The following is a 20,093-nucleotide window of genomic DNA, read 5'->3' on the forward strand; positions in this document are numbered from 1 at the left end:
CTCTGACAGTGAGGAACCTGGTTCTCGTTATCCTTAACTTATTTGCTTCCATTATCATTACTTCATTTATTTGATCCACCTCATTCTTATAACTGGTTTCCCATCTCTAGCCTCCTTTGCACAGATGTGCCTGCTGTGGCTGATACTCCCTGACAGGTTGTTCTTACATGAGGACACACTCTTCACCCTCTTTTGCATTTGGATGTCAACATTTTATTGTAGGAAGTAGGACATGAGTAATAATTATCAAGTAGCTCTTTTTCTTTGAATTGCTTTTGTAGCCCTAGATGCTCGCCTAGAAGTTGGACTTGAACAGCAAGCAGAACTTATGTTGAAAATGATGTCTACTCTGGAAGCAGATTCCATTTTACAAGCATTAACAAATACATCTCCTACGTGTAAGTGAAAATCACCGTTGTTAGAGTATTGCAGTGAATGATTTATCTCTTGATAATTTTTAATTGCATTCAGCAGGGACAGATTTTTAAATTCCATGTGTGGTACGAGGCTGAGGGGCTAAGCATATAGTACCTCTCCCTCCCTAAGTTAGTAGCAAGTTGAGAAATAAGACAAAGGATTAATAAATTGGAAAAGTGGAAGGGGAGCAAAAGACCTCCATGTAGTAATGTGCTTACATTCAGTCCAAAGACCTGAATGATGTTTTTGTTACTGTGTTGTGAGGTTAATGAAATTCCAAGAGTTGTCTGCTTAGCTAGCTGCCTGGGAGTTCATTGCATTATATCCACATCTATGATAAAGTGGGTTTTTACGTACAATAATCACCCCTTTTCTGGGAGAGATATGTTTCAAGACCCCCATTGGGTGCTTGAAACCACAGATAGAACTGAACCCTATATATACTATGTTTTTTCTCTACATACATACTTAGGATAAAGTTTGATTTATAAATTAGACACAGTAAGAAATTAACAACAATAATAAAATAGTTATCATATACTGTAATAAGGGTGTGAATGTGAATTCTCTCTTTCTCACAATCACCCTTCTGGTGGTGATGTTTGAAGATAAAAGCCTGCATGATGAAGTGTGAGGTAAATGATGTAGGCATTGTGAGGGAGTGTTAGTGTACTGTTGACCTCACTGCAGTGGTCTGCTTGTAACAGAAACCAGAAACCAGAAACCGTGGAGAGCAGAACCCCAGATAAGGGGGCATTACTGCAGTGACATCTTTACCATCCTTAAAGACTAGGATGGAAGAAATATATATGGGCCTAACTGAACTGCTGAATTGAGAGGGTTTACTACCTAATTATCTACATCAGAGGAAGGCACATGTTTTATATAAAGGACCAGATAGTAAATATTTGAGGCTTTCTGAGCTGCACAGTGTGTGTTGTAACTACACAACTCTGACTTTGTAGCAATAAAGTGGCTCAGTATCTAAACCGGTGGGCATGCCTGATGCAGAAACTGTGACACAGCCTGTTTTGATCATTGATGAAGTAGAATACTAGACTTGGGTAGATCGCCTCCTATCAGGTGAGCACTTGCTCAGTTAAGTTAGATAGCAGCCTATCTCACAAAGACAAAAGATTGAGGAGCTGTGCTAAGGAGATAGGGATGTTTTTATTTTTCTTAGGCCTACAATTACTTCACCTCTCTGGAGCATGGTCAGTGAAAGTAGATGTACTAGTTAGAACCTAGGAAGAGCATCATGTTCTTCTTCCCTCGTGAAGGGGAGTTCACGACGCGTTAGAGAAATTGGGGTTTTTAGACATGTTTGTGTCAAATTGAATTCTTTCACTTGGTGGTTTTCATTTATTTCTTACCTTAGGAAGTATATAGCAAAGCGAAAAACCGAAGAAAAGGTCTAGTGTTCTATCATCTTGCTATTGGTACACTAGTATTGTATCTTATCTCTCATGTAATGGAGGGATCTCTTTTGTTGGGCAGCCTCTCTGTGACCACAGACAACTCAGGACTGACCTGAGTAGCCCTTTTCTTTGTTAGACTTTTCTTGTTTAAAACAATTTATTAGAAGATGATTTTGTGATTTATATCTGTTTCTCTTAATATTGTGTCTTTTGATTATTGTCCTGTTTAGAACTGTGTCCCCTTTTTAATATAACTTTCTGAATATATGAAAAACCTCTCTCAGAGCTCATGTATTTCTCTGCTCTCCATTAATGTATACTCATTTATTAGTTTCGTGTGTGACTTGGGCATCAGAATTTTTTAATGCTTCCCAGATAATTTTAATGTATAATTAAGGTTAAGAATCAGTGGACTTGAGTCTAAATTTTTCTCAAACTACTTTCTTAAATAGTCAAGATTCTTCTTTTTCTTCTTTTCCTCATTTATTAATTATGAAGAAATAGAAAATAAAAATTGCTAGAGAGTAAGGTTTTGTTCCTTTGATGGACAAATGCTGTGAATTGGGGAGCTTCTGTCTTTGGTGATTGTCTTTTTGACTTTCAGGTAATGTAAAAACAAATTTCCAAATAATATAATGATCAACCATTCTTAGGAAACCAATTAAAAGAAAGTTTTTTAAGATCTTCACTTAACCTATACATACTAATAGCTGGTGAACATTTCTCCTGATACTTTGTGATAAAATCATAATTGTGTTTAATTTTCAGTATCACAGTCTCCCACTGGAACAGATGATTCACTTCTAGGGGGTTTACAAGCAGCGAACCAATCCAACCAGCTTATTATACAGTTATCATCTGTCCCAATGTTAAATGTTTGTTTCAACAAACTTTTTTCCATGCTTCAAGTCCATCATGTTCAGGTATGACTTCAGGAGAAATGTTGTATTTTCACGCGTTATTGCAAGCCTAGTAAAAGATGAAAATAACTGGGGAGATCTTTCTCAACCTGACAGGGATGATTTATTCATTATCTCAGATGGAAAAATATTGGAGATCCTTTAATAACCACAGATCCTCAGTGATAGGTTATTTATAATTTTTATGATTTTTAAGAGTTATTCCTGTAGTTCCAATTTTATGTTTTACATACACCTGTATTTAAAGACTTGAATCACCTATTTTAATTTAGAAAATTATTATGTATTAGGTAAATTATAAATTTTAATTCAGTTTAAATTTTCTTTCATCAAGAATTTTAAGATGTGTTTGCTTGCCAACTGAATTAAAGTAACCAGAGGAAATACTTAATAGAAAAATTAATTACTCAAAGGGATTCGTTCGTAAGATTTTTGTTTAAATATATTTCATTATATAATAGGTACTTTTTTTGTTTGTTTGTTTTCCCTGTCAATTTTCATTCTTTTTCAGTTGGAATCACTTCTCCAGTTGTGGCTCACATTGAGCTTGAATTCTAGTTCTTCTGGAAACAAAGAAAATGGAGCAGACATTTTTTTATATAATGCTAATCGAATACCTGTCATTTCATTAAATCAGGGTAAGATTTATTAGAAGGAGAATTATTAACATAGCATAAATAAACTAAAAAGGCAACAGTTAGGTTAATATTACCTAATCTTTATCATTAGGTTTATAATGTTTTAGTGGGAAAAAAAGCCCTTTTTTAATACATTGACTTAATTTTCAGGAAAAACAAAACACATTTTCTCTGGTTTTTGTATTATCTTGTGCCCGTGTGTAACTAAAATTTGCAGTGTTAATCTTTATATTTCCAAAAAATACCATCTTGTTCGTGAGCTGTTCTGTTGCCACTGCTGTTTCGGAAAAATGCGAATCAGCACCAGGGGAAATGATAACTTGGAGAAGGAGATCACATTTCCTGTGGAAGTTGTATTAGTTAGCTTTTGGGGTTTTTTGTTTTTGTTTTTGACAAATGCAAGAGTGTGAAAATAATGGGAGTAAAATAATATCCTTCTACAGAAATACAGTTAGCCTTTAGCTCTGGCTGCAGGAATCTGTTTTCATTATATTTTAAGAAAAGTGTAAATGATCATCTATTTCTGCTGCTTTCTCTTTCACAGGGGTGCATTCTGTATCTTGCATGGCTCTCATAGGCTTGTCTTTAAACCGTAGCGACAGGCCCCACTGGCTCATGGTCCCACTTAAATCTGTGTTGTCTTGGCAAGAGCCAGTCCGGCTTTAATTAATAGGTTTTCATCTCTTCCACTGCACTAATAATTATTATAAATTGTGCTCCCATTGTTATTTTCAACTTTGTTATTGTGAAAATGTTACACATAAACAAGAGTTAATGAGTAAAACTAAGTAAGTGTTCATTATTATCAGATATCTGGTTAGTATTCAGATTTCCAGTTGTCCCAATTGTTATAAAATTTTTAAAATTTGAAATAGAATCCATATAAGATCCACATATTTTAATTATGTTTCTTTAATCCCTCTGAATCTGTATAGGTTCACTCCATGTCTTTTTTATCCCTTAACAAAGTCATTTATCAAAGAAGTTTGATCTTTTGTCTTTCAGCATTTCCAGGGTCCTGATTTTTAGTGATTGTATCTCCATGATGTCCTCTCGATTTCCTATAAAGTGGTAGTTAGACCTGGAGCTTTATCTGATTTTTTTTAAAAGGCAGTTTCCTAGGTTGCCTCTCTTTTTACATTGTTAAGTAACGACAGTGATGCTTAGTGCCATTAATAATTCATTAGAGGTTTCAAAATGAGGATAGTCGAATTCTATCACTTCTTTTTTATTTTAGTTGAAACACTTCGATAAAGAGAAAATTCCTTTCATAGGCTAATATGTCACCCTCTGTTGGTAGTTTGTATAATAGAGGCAGGGAAAATGCCAGAACTATTTTTTTCTTTTTTTTTTTTAGTTTTTAGTTTTTAAATTGAATTGCTTCACAAGCAGTCTACGTGCACAGTCAGTTAGTTTCTTTAATAAATATCTGTATAAGTTTATGGTTTTTACTTTTTTTTTGTTTCAGTTACCATTTTTGTGCTTACTGATGCAGAAATTTTGCCGTTTGTGGTCAGTGAGGCGCTCCTTTCTTAGCTGTTGTTGTTATATATATATACTATTGTTAGCTTTCAGTGTGATAAATATTCCAGTCTGTGTGTATTTTAGCCTGAAATCTGGAACCAGCCATTTTTAAATGGTGTTTTAAGAGCACAGTCTGGGCACTGTATTAAGTTCGTGCATTTTGAATAACTTCTTCGGCTTCTCCAGCTCTCATAAGCACTTTCTATTAAGGCCTTGCAAGTGACCTAATTATTCTAGTTTGTGCTTTTGTTGTGAAGTCGCATTGGTTTTCAGTGGTCTCACCCCATCCCTGTTTTTCTAGTATCCCCTATTGTTTTCGGGTTTTGGTCTTGCAGAATGTGAAGATTTTTAGTAAAACAAACGATGTTGCAGTAGAAGTGCCTATAGTTTGAAGAGGACAACACATTTATAGTGATAACACTTTATGTGTTGCAGGCTGAGCTTTAAACTTAGCCATAAAATGTTATTAACTCTTAATTTTCAGTGATATTTAATGGGGAACTCTTTTCATTTCTATGTTTTGAGGACACTAGGTAATGAATTGATTGAAAGAAATAGTGTCATTTTTTAATTTATCTGTTTTATTTTTAATTCTTAATAAACATTTGGTTTTCCTTAATTAAAAATTTTCCCCCTTTCTCTTTTCTGTATAGCATCAATAACTAGCTTTCTCACCGTGTTAGCTTGGTATCCCAACACTTTACTCCGGACATGGTGCCTTGTGCTTCATAGTCTAACACTCATGACAAATATGCAGCTTAATCGTAAGTGCAAACATTTATTCCTTTACATCGAACTGTTCCTTTAAATCTCTGACCTATACTTCTTTTTTCTTACGTTCAGATTCTTAAGATTTTTCCAAGAAGTGATATAGTTGTGAAAAGATTATGTTCCTTATTTGACTGTATCTCTTCTGAATTTGTTCTTATATATCTTAGGCTTTGTGTCTCCTTACTTTGATAATACACTGTAATCTACCACCACAAATTCAAATCATAGTTTTACTTTCTAAAAGCTTACTACTTATTAAAATAAAACTGATTGCTTTTTGAGTACAAAATCAAATGTTCACTGTTTTATGTTATTCTTTTTAAAGTAACTTTGCACTCAAAAAATGATTTATTATATTCATAAATATGTATGATTAGTTTACCACATCTAAAAGCTGTATTCATAGAATATAATTGCTTTTTCTCAGATTGTGATAATGGGTTTTCTACTTTCTTACTCCACCCCCTTTTCTTCATTATAATTAGGATAGTAAAATAATTTCTGCACCTTTTTAGAAAGGAACTTTTAGTGCTTTCTATGACTATGTGTCCTGAAGTCATGAAGATAATCTTACATTATCTTTTGTAGTGTGTATTGTTTTTATTTTTCACGTTTAGGTCTGGGTTTTATCTGGCATTCTTGAGAGTGTTGTGAGGTGGGGATGAAAGTTCATAGCAGACAATAAGGCCTAGCCATTTATGAATTGAAATCTTCATTCTGTCTATAGGTTATGGTAAGAGGTGGGTAAATTTCATCCCCATTCTGTTTGAGATTAATTTCATTAAATAGAAAGCTCTGTCACATTGATAAAATGTCAGTTTAAATCATTGTTTAGCATTAAACTGCTATTTTTTTCATTTGGAATGTTTTCCACGTATGGATTCAAAAACATCACTCTCTCATATTGAAGAGAGATTTAACGCAAAGGATAGTTTATTCAGTTCAGAAAACTGGTGTGTTTACTGTATATCATTTAACAGTGTACAACCACTATACTACTGACATGCAAAAGTGAACAGTTTTTGCCTAGATTTATCTTAGAAAGCAGGGTTAAAATTTACCCAAAAAGTAGATCCCTATTTCTGAAAGAGGGAAGTAATTACCAAGAATAGGCTCACCAAAAGGTCAGTAAGCATTTAATTATTTCTTTTCCACTTGACTGTATACTAAATAAGACGCACATTAAACCAGATATTTTTTATAGTCTAATCTATTTTTTATAGATTAGAAGAGAGGGAAGATAGATGAAAATAGAGAACGAGTCCAACTTAGTCAATACAGTAGAGATTCAAACCCTTTTAGTAAACTAACTCCCAGGGGCGCCTGAGTGGCTCAGTTGGTTAGGTGTCCACCTTTGGCTCGGGTTATGATCCCTTGTATCCCATTCACTGCTCAGCAGGGAGTGTGCTTCTCACTCTGCCCCTTGCGCCTCTGGTGCTTTCTCTCGCTCCCTCACTGTCTGAAATAAGTGAATAAGATCTTAAGAAAAAAAAACAAAACACTAACTCCCAGGAATTTGTGAGTTTTCCTTGAAACTAAAAGATATTTTATACACTGTATTTCTGTTGTTTCAGGGTCCATTTGTTAAGAGCATTTTTGTTTTTAAATGTTTTACAGCGGGTTCAAGCAGTGCCATTGCAACTCAGGAGAGTACTGCTCATCTGCTGGTTTCAGATCCAAACCTGATTCATGTCTTAGTGAAATTTCTTTCGGGCACCAGTCCACATGGAACAAATCAACACAGTCCACAGGTAAGATGACTTTTGGAAACTAGTGATAGGCCCAGACTATTCAATAAACACTTCTGTAAAGAAAAACTTAATGCACCTAATATGTAATTTTTATTGCTAAGGTATTAAATGATACTATTTTACATGTCCATATAATATAAAATGTTTTGAATAATATGTAATAATAGCTATACTGAAACTGAAGCATAGTAGGTAGTAAATTTTCTCTTGAATTTTTACTGGATTTTTGTGCAGGTATGTATTTTTGACATTAATTTTGGATAATTTAAGAAACATTCTGAAAAAAATACCTGAAAGGGAAGCATTTCAGAAATTTTAGAATTAAAAACATTTTTAAAAATAATGTACCATGTTAATGACCTACTGTCAAGATTGATAATTAACCTGACTTAATCATTTTATAATATTAAATATGTTGTTGAACAAAAAATAACAAGTATTGCTCAGAGCTTACAAACATGTTTTAGTCTTACTATAAACCTCCTTTATGTCAATTAATTTCTTGTTACACTGTACTGCTTTTTAAATATTTCTACTTCATTTTATTTCTTTTTATATAAAATATATATTTAGTGTTCATAGCATCTTTTCAGTGCAGGTTATGCAACGTTACCGTCTTTTTAAACTTAGCATCTTAAATTCTTCTCTGGATTTGCCATTAGACAGATTCTCATTTAGCCGTCTAGTGTGTAATAGTACCATCCTTTCTAATGTTTCATTTATTCAGTAAGTTTTTAAGATGCTTCTGTGTGCTAGGTCCAGGTATTGTTCTAGGTGCTGGGGATATAAGGAGTTACCAAGACCAAGTCTTTGACTTCTTGCAGCTTAAATATGTTGGATATGTTTAGTCTATACTCTCATATTGCATGTACTTTCATTTTGCAGATCACAATAAAACAAATGAGACAAGGATGAAAATAAGAAACTATTGTAGTTAGATGGGGCCAGAATGTTGGTGGGAGCAGAGGCATATTATCAAGGGATCATTGTACATAGAGATTTATGAATTTGGAATGTGAAGGTTCCTGGGATCATTGATTCTAATAACTTCATTATTTTACATATGAGAAGATGCATTATCTGCATTGCCCACAATTACACACCTTATTAGCAGTAGAACTAGGTATTGGAGAGCATGCTATTGTATAAAACAGAGTTTTTTTCTTCCCGCTTTTGTTTTTTTCAAGGCAGAGTAAGTTATTGAAGATCAGAATTTCCTCTGATATCTTAGTTGTATATAGGAAGTTTGGTTAAGAATGCTATGATTTATGTGCTCAGTATTAGAAATTAAAAGTTTATCTAACTTTAAAACAGTTTGAAGAATTACATTTTATTTTACCATAACTCCACCTGGGTTTTATGATCATAGCAGATTGGGATAGAATAAAATCACATGGAGAAGTATTACAAAATATTCCAAAACATACCTGAGGTTACATAGTGTGGTTCTCACCATTTCTTTCATTGATGAGACAGAAGTTTGGGAAAGCGGTCTTTTATGAATTGGCACAGGTTTGTGTTTTTGTTTTTTTTTTCTTTAGTTTTTTATTACGTTAATCACCATTCATTACATCATCAGTTTTTGATGTAGTGTTCCATGATTCATTGTTGGTGTATAACATCCAGTGCTCCATGCAGAACGCGCCCCCCCTTAATACCCATCACCAGGGGTGCCTAGGTGGCTCAGATGGTTAAGCGTCTGCCTTTGGCTCAGGTCATGATCCCAGGGTCCTGGGATCGAGTCCCACATCGGGCTCCCTGCTCCTTGGGAGCCTGCTTCTCCCTCTGCTTCTCTCTCTCTTTCTCTCCCTCTGTCTCTCATGAATAAATAAATAAAATCTTAAAAAAAAAAAAAACCATCACCAGGCCAACCCATCCTCCCACCCCCCTCCCCTCTAGAGCCCTCAGTTTGTTTCTCAGAGTCCATCGTCTCTCAGGGTTCATCTCCCCCTCTGATTTCCCCCCCCCTTCATTCTTCCCCTCTTGGTAGCTTCTTTTTTTTTTTTTTTTTTTTTTAACATATATTGTATTATTTGTTTCGGAGGTACAGATCTGTGATTCAACAGTCTTGCACAATTCACAGTGCTCACCATAGCACATACCTTCTTCAGTGTCTATCACCCAGCCACCCCATCCCTCCCACCCCGTTTGTTTTTACTTTTAGAGTTTTTTCTTTGTGGTTTTGTGTTTTTTCATTCTCGATAGTATTTGCTCTACTAGTCATTGGAAGCATGACCATTTGTGGATCACTTAACCTCTTTGAATGCTTCTGTTTTGAAATGGGTAGTAAGGTTGTTTGTGAAAATCAGTGCAAAAGTTCCTTATACTTTTGACAGCATTATGAAGGCATTTCTTGTGTAATTCAGGTGATTTTTTTCTGTTTTGAGTTATATAAACCTACTATAAGTTCTAAACCATAATGATAAAATTATGACACTAGAATTTGTGGTTTTCAGTTTAAATATGTTAAGACCTAAAAAAATCAGTTGGTTTCCTGCTATCAGGAAATATTAATGTTAATATTTTTGTTCTTCATATGAAAAGTTAAAAGAGTATAGTGCTTGATTTAACACTTGATAACATTTATAGAATTATTCATTTAAAAATTATCAGTAAAAAGTTTTCGATTCTCTTCAGGTTGGTCCAACAGCTACACAAGCTATGCAAGAATTTCTTACCCGATTGCAAGTGCATCTTTCTTCAACATGTCCTCAGATATTCAGTGAATTTTTGCTCAAGCTAATTCATATACTTTCTACAGAAAGGTAAATTTCAATGTATACATATATTCCTGATATAGAAGTAATATGTGATCCCTCAGATAAACGCTCCCTTACCATTTGTTAGGGGTTTATCTGGGCACAGATAAGCAATATAGTAGGGATTAAGGGGAAAGGGTTTATCCATTTCTCTCCTGACTATTTTCATTCCATTTTATTACGGCTCTCTCAGATTCCTGAACTCTATGAAAGATATACAGTACATCAAGTCTCTGCTTGCTTTTAGTGTTTTCATAGATTAGTGAAATTTACTTGAAGCTGTTTAAATTGTTGTAGAATACAGAGAGAGTATTAAAGCTACCAAGGATTTTACTTGAAACCTATATGTAAGAAAACTGAAAAAAATAGCTTAAAAAAGAAAATTACAAGGGCGCCTGGGTGGCTCAGTCAGTTAAGTGTCTGCCTTAGGTTCAGGTCATGATCCTGGGGTCTTGGGATCCAGCCCCGCATTGGGCTCCCTGCTTAGTGGGGAGTCTCCTTCTTCCCTGACCCCTACTCTCTCTCTCATAAATGAACAAAATCTTAAAAAAAAAATTACATACCAATCCCATAGAGAAAGCCTAAATAAATTTATTAACAAAATCAGGCAGTATGTTAAAAGAATGAATTGTGACCATGAGTGGTTAAAAATCATAATACATAACATATTAATGAATCATTATCTCATACTGTAAGACATTTCATAAAATTGACATTACTTTCTGATGAAAACTTTTTTTTTTTTTTTTAGAGAGAGCAAGAGCACATGGGGGTGGGGCAGGTGGGAGGGACAGAGGGGGAGAGAGAATCCCAACCGGGCTTCATGCCCAGCGCAGAGCCCAACACGGTGCTCCATCTCACTTCCCCGAGACCATGACCTGAGCCAAAATTGACTGAGCCATCCAGGAGCCCCATGTTTTCTTTGTTTTTAAGAAAGTCTCTGGTATCCTGATAAATTAGCCAGCAGCTTTTAGGTAAATTAATTTTGTGACTGAGAAGAAATACCCCATCTTATTATAAAGAGGGCATTCAATTTTATCAAGTAAGTGTTTTGCAGATACTTTCTATCTGTGGATTGTATTTTAACAATATCCTTCAAAAAACAAGTTTTTTATTTTGATGAAGTCTTATTTGTTAAGTTTTCCTTTATATATTATTTTTGTGCTATAAAAAAAAAAACCTTTGCCTAATCCAAGGTCATACAAATGATCTGCTGTGTTTTCTTATAGAAATTTTATAGTTTTAGTTTTTACATTTATGTTGCATTTGGGTCAAAGTTTATTTCTTTGCCTGTGGATGTCCAATTGTTCCTATGCCATTTATTGCAAAGACTGCTTTTCATTGAATTATCTTTGTATGCATTTTAAAAATCATTGACCATATTGGTTTTGCAGTTTCTGGACTCTCTTCTGTAGAATTGATGTTTGTGTCTACACTTTTCCAGTACCATATTGCCTTGGTACCTCCATAAGTTTCTTGAGATCTGATAGTACAGATTTTCCAACTTTGTTCTTTCTTCAGAATTGTTTTAGCTATTCTAGTTCCTTTGCTTTTCCACATATATTTGAGAATACATTTATTGATTCTTATCTGCACTGCCCGAAATAAAACAAAATAAAACCTTGCTGGATTTTGATTGGGAATGCATCAATCTACAGATCAATTTAGGAAAAATTATATAGCCTCTTTGGATTTTTCTTTGTATAGAGTCACATGGCCAGTGAATGAAAACAGTCTTATTCCTTCCTTTCCAATGTGTGTGTCTTAGCCCCTATGCCCTACCCTGCCGCTTCCCCTAATGCCCTGGTTAGTACCTCCCATATGATTGATTGAAGTGGTTCAATTTGCCCTCTTTGTTTTTTTCTCACTCTTAGAAAAGTAAAGGTCTTTCAGAAGTAGAAATGTTACTAGCTGTAGCTTCCTTTGTAGATGACTGATACCAAGTTCAGGAGGTTTTTTTGTGCTCTTAATTTGCTAAGTCTTTAAAAAATCATGTATTACTCTTGGATTTTGTGAAGTGCTTTCTCTGTATCTTTTGAATTGATCGTATGTTGTTTCTTGAGTAATCTGTAAATACGGTGAATTACACTGATTTTTTTTTTAAGTGTTGATCAGTATGTATTTCAAGATATACTCATTGGTCATGAGGTATTATCCTTTTCATACTTGCTGAATTGAATTTAACATTTTGTTGATTTTTGAATCTATGTTTTTTATGAGGGATGTTTGCATTTTTCTTATAATGTCCAGTTTTTATGTAAAGTGTCTGTTTTTTATATCAAGGTAATCCTGGACTCATAAGTCGGGGTATCCTTTTTCTATTTTCTGAAGGAGGTTGTGTAAAACTTGTATTACTGCTCACTTAAATATTTGATAGTACTCGCCACCGAGGCATACTGAGTCTGGAGTTTTCTTATGGGAAAAAATGTTCCATTTATTTCATAGGTGAAAGATTATTCAGGTTTTCTGTTTCTTCTTGAGTGACATTTGGCAATTTGCATCTTGAAGGAATTTGTTCATTTCTTCTATGTTGTTGAATTATTGGTGCTATTTCCTTATCCATTTAATGTTGATAGGCTCTAGTTTGATTCCTTTTTCTCATTTCTAATACTGGTAATTTTTATTTATTTATATAGGTCATTCTTGCTAGAAGTTTATCAATATTACTGATATTTTCAGAGAACCAGCATAAAGCTTTGCCCTGCCATTCAGTCCCGTTCTGACACTTTCCAAAGTCAGCATCAGCTTCACAGGTTTAACTCCTCAGTCCCATAAGACTGCCCTCACTTGAGAGGGCATTTGTAAGTCCTAGGTCCCAGGCTACCACACTTCTGTCAGATTTGGATACAAATCCAGGGTTTCTCACAGCACTGGCTTCAGTTTTGATAGTTTGTAAAAATCTCACCTAGAACCCGGGAAAAACACTTTACTTACATATACTGGTTTATTATAAAGTATATAACTCAGGAACAGCCAAGTGGAATAGATACATAGGGCATAGTGTGTAGCAGGGGGTTGGGGAGGTTGGGTGCCTGTGAATGGGTATGAACACCAAGGGTTCTGTGTTACTACCCTTGCATACACCAGGATTTAGCAAGTTGTTAAATATTTTAGTGGAATTCTTCTTACTCATTTGAATGTTGCCAGTGTCTCTTCTCAAATTCTGTCATAGGAGAGCCAGTGCTTTTTGGAGGTGCCTGTCTTTTCATGGATTTCAAGCCCTCTGATGGGTTTATGTGACATTATAACTAGTTTCACTTTCTCTTGTTAATTTGGAGGCACTGTTCTCTCCAGCTTTTTATATCTTAGGCATGAGCAGAACTGGAGAACATTTAATTTTGATGCATAAAAATTATTTGAATCTTAATTTTTGAACATCATAATCAGTACAGAGTGTTTAAAATAGCACCATTTGAGGATATGAAAAACCAGAGCTTATTCCATCATGAGGAGTGCCATGTGATGCTGAAATATTTTAGTCTGGGGTTTCAAAATCACCTCTTTGATTTACTTGTCCTTTGGTTTTCTATTTGGAGGGGAAGTCATTTTTGATTTTGTGTAAAATGGAGAAGAGAGTAAGAACAACTCAAGAGGAGATTGAAACTATTTGCCTGCAAAATGAAATAGTGAATACCAAGAGTTTAATTGCTAGCTTTCTTGTGTTGTGATGGTTACTTTTTTAAAAAAGTTTAACAGGGATTAATTTTTAATCCTCTCTTTTTCTGCAGGGGTGCTTTCCAGACAGGCCAAGGACCTCTTGATGCCCAAGTAAAGCTTTTAGAATTTACTCTGGAGCAGAATTTTGAAGTTGTTTCCATTAGTACTATTTCTGCTGTAATAGAGTCTGTCACCTTTTTAGTGCACCACTATATCACTTGCTCAGACAAAGTAATGTCTCGAAGTGGATCTGATAGCTCAGTCGGTGCTCGAGCATGCTTTGGGGGACTCTTTGCCAACCTCATTCGTCCAGGTGATGCAAAAGCAGTTTGTGGTGAAATGACAAGAGATCAACTCATGTTCGATTTGTTAAAACTGGTTAACATTTTAGTACAGCTGCCTCTTTCAGACAATAGAGAATACAGTGCAAGAGTGTCTGTGACCACCAATACAACAGACAGTGTTTCAGATGAAGAAAAAGTCTCAGGAGGCAAGGATGGTAATGGAAGCAGTAGTGGTATTCAAGGATCACCTGCATATGTCGCTGACTTAGTGTTAGCCAACCAACAGATCATGAGCCAGATTTTGTCTGCTCTGGGCCTATGTAATAGCAGTGCCATGGCGATGATAATTGGTACGTATTGAGAATATTTCATCTTATACTTGTTTCGGGTATTGTATCTCTTTTCATGAGCAACATATAGATTCATTTTTTTATTACCTTATAGTGTAAAGCTACTTGATTGCAAACTTCTTAGCATGATGTAAGTAAAAACTTCTATAGAGTGGCTTCTATCAATAAGTGAAATTGAAATTAGGAAGAATTTTAAGTGTGAATTTTTTAAAAATTAGAAATTACTAACCAAATAACTTGCAGTTTGTTAAATTAAGAAAAAAGTCAGTCTTCTAAGTAAGGTACCACAATTTATAGTTGTACATCTCTAATGTTTTATAGATGAAGAATTTCACATCAAATTTTGTATTAGGGAACCAGTAAGGTTTATTTATTCACATTTTCTTAAGTGAAATATAAAATTTTTCTGTGACAAATACATCAGTGTAAAATTTCTATATTGTTGCTTAACTTTTCTGCCTGTTTGAAAAATAATATCTGTGTTAATTTTTTTCAAATAATAAAACTTTGTAAATTGTGACAAAATTCATTCCAGTCTATTTTTACTTAATTCTTTGGGTAAGGGAAACAATCATCATATCCTTTTTTTTAATTAGATGATTTAAAGTGCAGTTATGTACCCACATCACTGACTTTCTATCCATTTCCTTTCTTCTCCATACATTGCTAACGTGTAAGATGATGTTGCTCAGTCATAGAGCAACTTCTTACTGTCACCAACAATAGAGGTATATCATGTAAGAAGATATCCAAAAATATGCTTTACTGAATGCTATGATAAATACCTCAGTTTCGTATAGATAGATATACACATACATACATGTACACACACACACATAAAACTGTTACATATCCATCGTTCAGTGGTTTCAGGAGAAATGACTTTAAAGCTTCTGTTTTAATTATTATTGGTTTTTAAGGATATACTTTTAAAAAAATGTGTAATCTTTTTATTTAAACTAGGAGCAAGTGGATTACATCTTACCAAACATGAGAACTTTCATGGTGGGTTAGATGCCATATCAGTTGGGGATGGATTATTTACCATACTGACAACCCTCAGTAAAAAAGCTTCTACAGTCCATATGATGCTGCAGCCAATTTTAACCTATATGGCCTGTGGATATATGGGCAGACAAGTAAGTTCAATCCAGCAAATATTTCAGTAATGTAAATAGTTTCTAGCAGTGGGAATAGAGAATTATTTATAGAACAGGGAACAGAGGACTCATATCATATACTGGAAAAAGAGCAGCGGCATGAGGTGTGAGAACTATAGACTATTCCTAGAAGTTAGAATGTAAAGTTTTCTAGAGTTGGTATTGTCAGAAATGACCACAGTGATATAAGAATAAAACATTTAACATATTCTTAAATTTTAGATTTTTCCCCCATTGTCTCAAGAAATAGTTCTTTCTTTTCCCCTAGAAATAGCATAGTTGAATAGCAAAATGTTCTCTGTAGATGTTACATATGAAAATTTAATGGAACTTTTTTTCAAGTTACGTTGCATGTTTAGTTTCCTTTCAGCTGAAAGGGATTTGGGTAATTTTAAAAGTAAAAGAGGTTAGAATATTACTGCTTTTTCTCTTTCCTTATAAAATGAAATTGTAGGAACCAGTGTGATTATTTTAACTTCTAGTCCATTTACCGTTTTTTCAAATATAGGTTTTAAAACATACTTTTTTAAGTATTTTGTCAGTGTAAAATTATCATTTTCTTAAAAACTTTATTGCTTATATGTGTGATATATATATGCATATATTTTTCCATGAGTAGATAGATATTTTAGAAGGATCCATTTTTATTTTTATTATTATTTTTAAAGATTTTATTTATTTTTTTGAGAGAAAGAGAGAGCAGGAGCGGGAGGAGATGGAGAATCAGGCTCCCCGCTGAGCAGGGAGCCTGATGCGGGGCTCGATCCAGGACCCTGGGATCATGACCTGAGCCAAAGGCAGATGCTTAACTGACTGAGCCACCCAGGTGCCCTGAGAAGGATCCATTTTTAAATGAAATTAGTGTCTAATGGAAAACAAAATCAATGCCCATTTAAGGTCAAAAATGATAGTAGTAGGTATAGACAGATGCTTTAAAAAAATACTCTGAGTTCAGAGAGGAGACTACACTTCCTTTCTAATTCAGGTAAAATTTCTTATGTATTTTGGGAGATATGTTATATTTAGTGATTTAGATTAAGGCTGCCATTTTAGAATAATTAACTATAAAAGAATATATTTAATAAGTTTAATTTTTCTGATTCACAGGAAATTCATAATTAAGATTTTAAAGTCACAATACACTTTTTTCTTTCTTTCTTTCTTTCTTTTTTAAGGGCTCTCTTGCTACCTGCCAATTATCTGAACCATTGTTGTGGTTTATTTTGAGAGTACTGGATACTAGTGATGCCTTGAAAGCATTCCATGATATGGGTAAGATAAATTCCAGAAATTGTCATTTAGTATAATCATTTGACAGTGTATGATCTCATTTTTGTAGTGTTCTGCAAAAGGTGACTCAGTGTCAAACTATCTTAAGGTAATTTTCATTTGGTGTTCTTTGTAAATTTAGGTGGCGTTCAGCTGATTTGCAACAATATGGTTACTAGTACAAGGGCTATTGTAAACACTGCAAGAAGTATGGTATCAACTATTATGAAATTTCTTGACTCTGGTCCGAATAAAGCTGTTGATAGCACTTTGAAAACAAGAATACTAGCTTCTGAGCCTGACAATGCAGAAGGGATCCATAACTTTGCACCCCTGGGTAAGAAAAGAATTATTAAATCATATTGGTTTGGGTTTATATAGTTTATTAGCTGGTATGAAGCAGAAATAGTTGTTGAAGTAAGTTGATCATGTTACAGTAACACCAATTACAAACAATTGATTTTAAAGGTAGCCGTTTTTGAAACTATCTGTTGATGAGAGGGAAGTTTTTAATGGTTTTTTAGCAATCACATTTGTTTTTATTTCTGAGTTAAATAGTAAAACAATTTGTGAAACTAAATAGCAAATTCTTAGATCAGTTTTCATTGTAAATGTTAATCAGTTTAAAGGACTTTTTCTTTCTTATTTTGCATGATTTTTTTAAAGTAGCTTCAGATTTAAATATATAAATATATAAAGATTTAAATATATAAATATATATTATGTATACAAATTTATTTTATAATATATATTATAAAATTATATATTGTATATATAAATATATACTCCTTTTCCCAGCTTACATAGTTTCTTTTTATATATTTCTTTCATATTTCTAACTCAAGAATAGTGACAACTAAAATAAAGGTGATTATTTTCAAGTTGAAGTTTGTCTTGAACGTAGTATTTTTACTTAAATTATTTGAGAGTTGTGCTAGATTTGTTGTTACTACTACTTTAGTTTTCATTCGACATGTGAGTACAAAGAAATTAGACAACAATAATAAACTTGCCACCTTGCAAGTTGACTAGCTGTCCTGATGTTTTGTAAATACTGTGACAAATCATGCTATATGTACTAACAAGCACATTTGTAGCATATGTCACCGTTTTAGCTAATTTTTCTAGTTATTATGATTTGAATAGTTCTTGATGTTTTATTTGGTTTCTTCTACAAAGTTCTTTTTATATTTAAAATCTTTGCTGTAGGTACAATTACTTCTAGCAGTCCTACTGCCCAACCAGCTGAGGTGCTTTTACAGGCCACGCCACCGCATAGAAGAGCTCGCTCTGCTGCTTGGTCCTACATCTTTCTGCCGGAGGAGGCTTGGTGCGACCTTACCATTCACCTTCCTGCAGCAGTACTTCTGAAAGAGATACATATCCAACCTCACCTTGCATCTCTTGCAAGTGAGTCATATTTTTTGTAAGGAAGTATAATGAAAATAAACTGTAAACGAGAAACAGTTAAAAATAAGAAAAATATTTAGCAAACAGGGATACACTTAGGTACGATTCCCCAATTGCTTAATTTTGTAGTTTTCTTGTATAATATTCAACATTACCACTGAATCATTTCCCATGAAATGAATTGTCATGGCTATTCCCCTCAAACAAATAGAATGTTGCATGAAATCCAGACAAATATATTTCAGTTATATATAATTTGGCCTTGCCTTTCCTCCCAAATTAAGCTGTAGCATTGAGATGAGTTAGTTTATACCCCTGTAGATAGCAGTATTATTTTCTCCATCCCTGTCCTCAGTGCTAGTCCTGTAATGTGAAATTAAATCTTTTAGATTTATTTGTCTTTCCCCCTTCCCATTATAAGATAATTACATGTAAGGAATATTTTATTGTAATATTTTGGATATTTGAGTGTGAATTTTTTAATTTGTACTATTTTGAGTATCACTCATTTTGATATGTTTTTGTCACTTTGCAAGTTAAATAATTTAAAAGAATTTCTAGAAAACAAGTTTTACAGTAAGAGGAGCAACAACTCTTTCAGGTATTCATAAAGGAATGTGAAATACTATTTTGCATTTTTTATCCCCAAATTCTTTCAGTATAAACATAGTGATTTTTACAGAATTGTTGAGATTGTCACATTCATTTTTGTTGCTGATTAATTCTCATTGTTGTCAAATGTCAATAATTGGATGAAGAGCTGTGGGAAACTTTGTAGATCCGTGGCATATGTGGAAGAATAAATTTTCCACTTGCAAGATTAGACTACTGTTACTCCCTGGAATTCACACCTCTTAGATAAAAACAGATATAATGGCAGAAGGAAAATGCATGAATTCAGTGTTTTTGCCGATCAAAAACAACTGTATTGTAAAATATAAGTCAGTATAAGTTGTAGAGGAAAATCTAAGATGAGGAAGAAATTGCTTTTATTTAGAAGGAGTAAGAGTGGTCCTTGTAAATGGTGGCTTTGCAGTGGGGCTGGAATTTGCACATGGGAACTGAGATGGAAAGAATGTTACAAGGATGAACTCTGTTCATTATAAAAAATGACTAGGTTTGGGGCACCTGGGTGGCTCAGTCAGTTAAGCATCCAACTCTTGATTTTGGCTTAGGTCACGATCTCAGGGTCATGAGATTGAGCCCTGCGTCAGGTTCCACGCTGGGCTTGGAGTCTGCTTAGGATTCTCTCTCCCTCTTTTCATCCACCCCCGATGCCCCCATTCCTATGCCCCCACCCCCACCCCACCCTACTCAGGCACACACACTTGATATTAAAAAAAAAATCACTAGGTTAGGTGTTCCCTACTATAAGTGTGCTCAGTAAAACATTTTGGTTTTATTATTGGATTGGAGCAGAAATTGAAGATATATTTTGTTCCATTGGAAATAACATAGTCTTTAGAATCAAATATGGGCTGATTATAGAATGTGCCATTTGTTCATGTAAGAATTTGGATTACTTGATCTCTTAGACTTTTGTCAGTTTGTGTAAAATGTGGATAATACTTTTCTCAAAAGTGAAGATTAAATTTCAAAATTGATATGACTTTGCTAATTCTCAGTGTAAACCTAGCATGTAATTGGCATATAGTAAAAGTTACTTCCAATTATTATCATTAAATTTAAAATCAAAGTTCAAAGGTCATTTTAGTTGATAGATATATTTCTTATCTGGGCTTCCATGTTATGTTAGAAATAATTT

General features: G+C 34.0%; 1 protein-coding gene across 10 annotated transcripts in view; it reads left to right on the forward strand.

The window, feature by feature from the left end:
• The window catches only part of BIRC6 (baculoviral IAP repeat containing 6), a 229,460-nt gene that overhangs the window by 119,582 nt on the left and 89,785 nt on the right, over positions 1 to 20,093 (forward strand). For all 10 annotated transcript variants that reach the window (XM_027620739.2, XM_027620742.2, XM_027620746.2 and 7 more), the window contains 11 exons: positions 282 to 398; positions 2,604 to 2,758; positions 3,267 to 3,393; positions 5,571 to 5,681; positions 7,306 to 7,439; positions 10,077 to 10,204; positions 13,927 to 14,489; positions 15,453 to 15,628; positions 16,825 to 16,921; positions 17,061 to 17,255; positions 18,128 to 18,328. In XM_027620739.2, the coding sequence (XP_027476540.2) occupies positions 282 to 398; positions 2,604 to 2,758; positions 3,267 to 3,393; positions 5,571 to 5,681; positions 7,306 to 7,439; positions 10,077 to 10,204; positions 13,927 to 14,489; positions 15,453 to 15,628; positions 16,825 to 16,921; positions 17,061 to 17,255; positions 18,128 to 18,328 (2,004 nt within the window). The remainder of the gene's footprint in view (positions 1 to 281; positions 399 to 2,603; positions 2,759 to 3,266; positions 3,394 to 5,570; positions 5,682 to 7,305; positions 7,440 to 10,076; positions 10,205 to 13,926; positions 14,490 to 15,452; positions 15,629 to 16,824; positions 16,922 to 17,060; positions 17,256 to 18,127; positions 18,329 to 20,093) is intronic.

Source organism: Zalophus californianus, chromosome 8 (assembly GCF_009762305.2).
Source record: "Zalophus californianus isolate mZalCal1 chromosome 8, mZalCal1.pri.v2, whole genome shotgun sequence".
NCBI classification, from domain to species: Eukaryota; Metazoa; Chordata; class Mammalia; order Carnivora; family Otariidae; genus Zalophus; species Zalophus californianus.